Source organism: Oryzias latipes, chromosome 20 (genome assembly GCF_002234675.1).
Source record: "Oryzias latipes chromosome 20, ASM223467v1".
Classification (NCBI taxonomy): Eukaryota; Metazoa; Chordata; class Actinopteri; order Beloniformes; family Adrianichthyidae; genus Oryzias; species Oryzias latipes.
The window spans coordinates 12,424,577-12,429,534 of record NC_019878.2 but is presented as its reverse complement, the minus strand read 5'-3'; the positions used below and the strand labels follow the sequence as shown (position 1 = coordinate 12,429,534).

The 4,958-nt window shown below is 36.2% G+C and overlaps 1 protein-coding gene across 1 annotated transcript; it reads left to right on the top strand.

Moving 5' to 3' along the window:
* Positions 1 to 1,094: 1,094 nt before the first annotated feature.
* LOC111946698 (vascular cell adhesion protein 1-like) lies at positions 1,095 to 2,878 on the top strand (the record flags this gene model as incomplete). The annotated part of the gene is made up of 3 exons (XM_023950432.1): positions 1,095 to 1,413; positions 1,479 to 1,739; positions 2,865 to 2,878. Coding segments are annotated over 3 exons (594 nt in total), but the record flags the coding sequence as incomplete, so codon positions are not given.
* Positions 2,879 to 4,958: the final 2,080 nt, after the last annotated feature.

Genomic DNA, 4,958 nt, shown 5'->3' with positions numbered 1-4,958 from the left:
CCTCCTCACTTGTTTTTGTACATTTCTTCCTTTTGTTTGTGAGACTTATTTTGTTTGATGTCATGTACATTTGTGTTATGTCTTGCTTAAAAAATGAAAAATAAAATTTAAGTTAAAAAAATAGATAAAGGTCCGTATCCTTCTGCTGCTGTTGTCAGTGGCGCTGAAAGTTGAGGTCAAGTTGTCTGCAGTTAAGAACTTCAAAAATCAGGGTCACTTCAGACTTAGAGAAAGCGATGAATCCAGGCGCCATATTTCTTGAAATAATACTTGACTCTTGATTTAAACTGCATGTTGGTTCAGACGTCCGTGATCAAACACTTCTCAAAATCCTTCATGGTGTTCACAACCTTGGCATATTTTATTATGAATACTGTCAAGACCTATTTTCTTTATTATGAGCCCCTTAATTATTGAATTTATTTCCAGCTAATAAAAGGAAAAAAATTCAATTATGTTTTTGCTTTTGAATAGATCCTACATTTAGGTCATCTTAGAGCCGAAGTGGTTTGTTGCATTTTTGGCGACAACAGGGTTTAAGGTGTTAGTCCATAGACTTCCTGATCTTGTTTGTTCAGGGTTCCACTGGAGGAACTGGGTGGGTGGAGTGAGGAATCTGGTGAGGGAGGGGTCCCATCTGTGTGTGATTGTCCTGTGTTTTCTATTTTTAATCATTTTCATTTTTTTCTTTGATTTTATCTGCTGTTATGTTAAGCGCTTTGTGTTTTTAACTGAAATGAAATGCGCTATATAAATAAATAAAGTTTGAGTTTTAATTTGAATAAAAATGTTCTCTTCCTGCATGTAGTCATTCATAACAGCTCCTCCTCTTCCTCAGCAGTCATACCTTTGAGCACCATCACTACAAAAAACACAATTGTGCCTGTGTCAAATTCATAAATGATTAAAAATATATGTTTCCATCTTAAAAAAATAAAAATGGTTAATCTGCAGTCATTTTTAGTCATGTAAATAATAGTCATTTGTGCTACAATCCAATCCAGGGGAATTTCTGTGTTGCATTTAACTCACAGGAATGAGGATTTAGTTTGACAATCTTTCCTTATATATTTAAACATGTTTGAACTGTTTGATGTGAAACCACAGATTCTGCTTGGAGTCCCACCGTTGAAATTCCAGCTGATCTGAAGGAGGAGGAGTCTGTCACTGTCACCTGCTCAGCTCTCACTCCCTGCCCTCAATATCCTCCTGAACTCACCTGGAATCTTTCAAAATACTCTCAAAGACAAATTGAGGAAAACACAAATGGAAGCTTTACAACTAAAATCCAGAAGAACATCACTTTGTCAGACTCTGACGATGGATTCACCATCAACTGCTCTGTCAGATATCCTGTGAACAAAGGAGAAAATGTGAAGACAGCAGAGACACAACAAACTCTCAGTGTTTCACGTAAGTGATCATCTTCATCACGGTTCAGCTTTTCTGATCAAATAATCAGAGTTTCCATTCCTCAGATTCTCCTAAGAACACCTCAGTGTCCATCAGTCCGTCAGGTTTGGTGTCAGTAGGTAGCTGGGTGAACCTGACCTGCTCCAGCAGAGCCAAACCTCCTGTCAGCAGCTTCAGCTGGTTCAGGATCAGCAAAGATGGAGACATCAAAGTAGCTGATGGAGACTTTTACAGCTTTAATGTGACAGAAAATGCAGAGTATCGCTGCACTGCAACAAACCGTATGGGAAATCAGACATCAGAAGTTATAGTTCTTCGTATAAAAGGTAAATCCTTAATAATACAGAAACACCAAGCCATAGCACTTGCTATTTTAGCTCAGTTCTACACAATGTTTGTGTCACTAAGGTCCATCTGATGGGTCTTTACCCTGGGAGGCAATTCTTGGAGGAGGAGTTGTTCTCATTTGTCTGATTATATGCTCTTTGTAAGTATAAAATGAATTGAGCTTCTGTGTTGTTTATGCCACTTAAACATTGATTACAAGTGTATTTTTGCATAAACTTCTCTGGCACAAATGCTAATTCTGGCTCATCTATGATAACAAATCCCCACAGAGCTCTGTTGTGCTGGACACGGAAGAACTCTACAAACTCAGCTGCACAACAACACGAGGTCAGCGGAACGCCAAACTGTGCAAATTTAAAAATGCATCCATTCATTTTTACAGATTTGAATCTTAGCAAATGTCTACTTGGAAAATGTCTGTCAGACCACATGAAATTAATCTACATAACCTTAAAAAAGCCTTTTTTCATTTCTGTCAAGCTATGGACACTCAGAGCATGTGACACGTGTTCAGGAAAACACTAAACAAGGGTTCTTGAACACACCCTAAGCCCATGACGTTTACTCTGGACAAGCAAGGCGGGGCTTCTTCTTCTTTTGCTACGGTTTACTGGCGTATGTCCACCACCTACAGTTGGGAGAAGCTTGGTGCAAAATGTCAGAGTGGTGCAAATCTCACAAATAATGCTGCAGGCTTTTTATGACATGATATATGATGAAAGACTTTGCGTCATAGAATTCCAAAAAGTGCAATTATTAATTTCTCCTCCATGATCAATTTTCAAACAGTTGGCACTTCTAGAAATGAAAGGAGATGCCATCCGTATGTCATTAATAAATACCAGTTCCTAATTGGTTAAAGTTCAACCTAGTTTAACCTTTGATGCATGTACAACGTTTTGTACTTACAGCCCAAAAATTATCTCTAAATGTGTGTAGCTACACGAGTTTTCAATGTGGAAGCCCGAATCACGTGTTACACAGAGACCCTGCATTGGAAGAGGTCGCTGGGATGTGCGTTGCTAAGGGTGATGTGAATGTAGTTTCACTGTTGAGGTGATCCTAAAGAATATTTTTGTTTAAAGAGATTTTTGTGTTTTCAGGCTCAAACAAGTGAAAGTGTTACCACTGAACCCGAATCAACAACAGAAGAAAACATCCATTATGTGGAAATAAAATTCACCAAGAAGGCGTCAACTAGCTCGGCACAGACATGATGGCACAACGGGGGGGAGGTGGATACTATATATGCACTGGTTAAGGTGTGAGCCAACACACACACAAAGAGCCTTTTTACTTTTAAACATTTAAAATGTTAATCAGCTCTCTCAAAACTGAACTCTTTTTGCTTTAAGGCCTAAATTTGTTGAAAAAAATTGTTTTTTATCCATTGATACTTGAAGGTAAAAAAAAAATTGATTCACATCTGAATGTTTGACTTCTTGTATAAAGATTATACAAGTTATGTAAGTCAGAGATCTGACTTTACTGCAATAAAATGAAATACTAAATAATAAATAAAACTAAATCATTTTAACTTCAAGGGGTAAAATTTAGATGTTTCTAGGGCAGCATGTGGCCTTTGGACTGGAATTGGTCTGTGCTTGGATTAGGGTTCACCGTAGATATATAACCAGTAGATCAATAATTTAACAAATTGAAAATCAAACTGAACTGATTGGAACAGCATAGTTTTGAAAAACATCTATAATATTGCTCAAATTAAAGCTCTAATGAAAGAAGAACAGCTGCTTTTAACAGCCCCTACCTCAAAGCATTGAATTAATAGAAGCACAAAGGATTTTGGTCTAGATTTGGACTTTTTAACATGGAAGTTAATGGGAATGTACTCCCTTTGAAACCAGCCTGTAGTGGTCGATTAAGGAACTGCAGCCTTTGTTAAAACAAACATTCTACATAGAAGATTGAGAGGATTTCATGGGTCCAAAGAAAATTTTCTCTGTATTTAAAAGGTTTAGGCTAAAGATCAGCTCAAATATTTCCCACGTGTGTGTTTTCATTGTGTAACATTTACTATAGTCTCTATATCAACCTTTAAGATTATATCACATTTTTGATAAATGTAGTTTCTTTTGTTTGTGTAAAGACCCCAAACATCACAGAAATGAGATTCTTTACTGAAGATTAGCCTTATGGACAGCATTAAGAGGTTTTTATTATATTAACATTCATAAGATGGTAAAGTGAAACTTGCCTTTGTAGTTTCTGTTTTGGATTATTAAAAGAAAGAAAGAATTTATGAAGATCTATAATTTCTCAGACCATTTCAGAATTCAGAAAACTGTTAAATTAATTCACAAATTCTTATATTGTACCCTTTGTAGAACATAAATTTGTAACTGTTTTGCTACACATCTAAACATGGATGAATTAAATACTCACTTTTGGTTTTTAATTAAGTTCAATTTTTATCATTTTCTGTATTTGTAAAAAAATAATTCTGATCAGCGCTGACTGGACACAAGCTGGATCATTCAATTACGAGTTACATTCATTAACGATGTTAAACACAGTTCATTTTTATTTCATATTCTTGTGTCATTTAGACGTTTGGTTTCCCAGCATGCTTTACTGATCACTATAAATAAAATGTGATTTTTTTTTTTACCCACCTTTCCCATTTAAGTTATTACTTCTTATTTATACATATTTATGGTTTTTACTGGAAAATAAGTAAAATTTGGCGAATGCACCAACAGTCAAACTAGTACGGGCTAAGATTTTTAAGCAGACAAATAAAACACATGAAAGGTTCTTTTTTAGCCCATAGAAAAGAAAGAAAGAAACATTTACACGGTGGAGTCGTGGTTTCAAGTCATTATGTTGTTCTTCGTGCTGTTGTATTTGAATGAATTGATGAAGATGAAGAAACAATCAATTCTAGAATATGTGTGATGAACTTGTGAGAAGAATGAATAGTCTCTGCCTGTGAGATGCAAAATTCTCCAAATATCATTAATACCAAACTCAGCAAGAAAGTCACAAACCAGACTGGCCGACCTACTAGCCACGCTGGGGTTGTTAGAAGAGCGAAACCCAATGGGATCTAGCCAACAGTTAAGGTCCCCACCTAGAAAAAGGCAGGATGTATTTACATACAGAATCTACAGAATCTACAGAATGAAGAAACTTGTGAGGAATTTAGGCAGAAGTTGAGGCAGGTCCTGGGTGGTCAG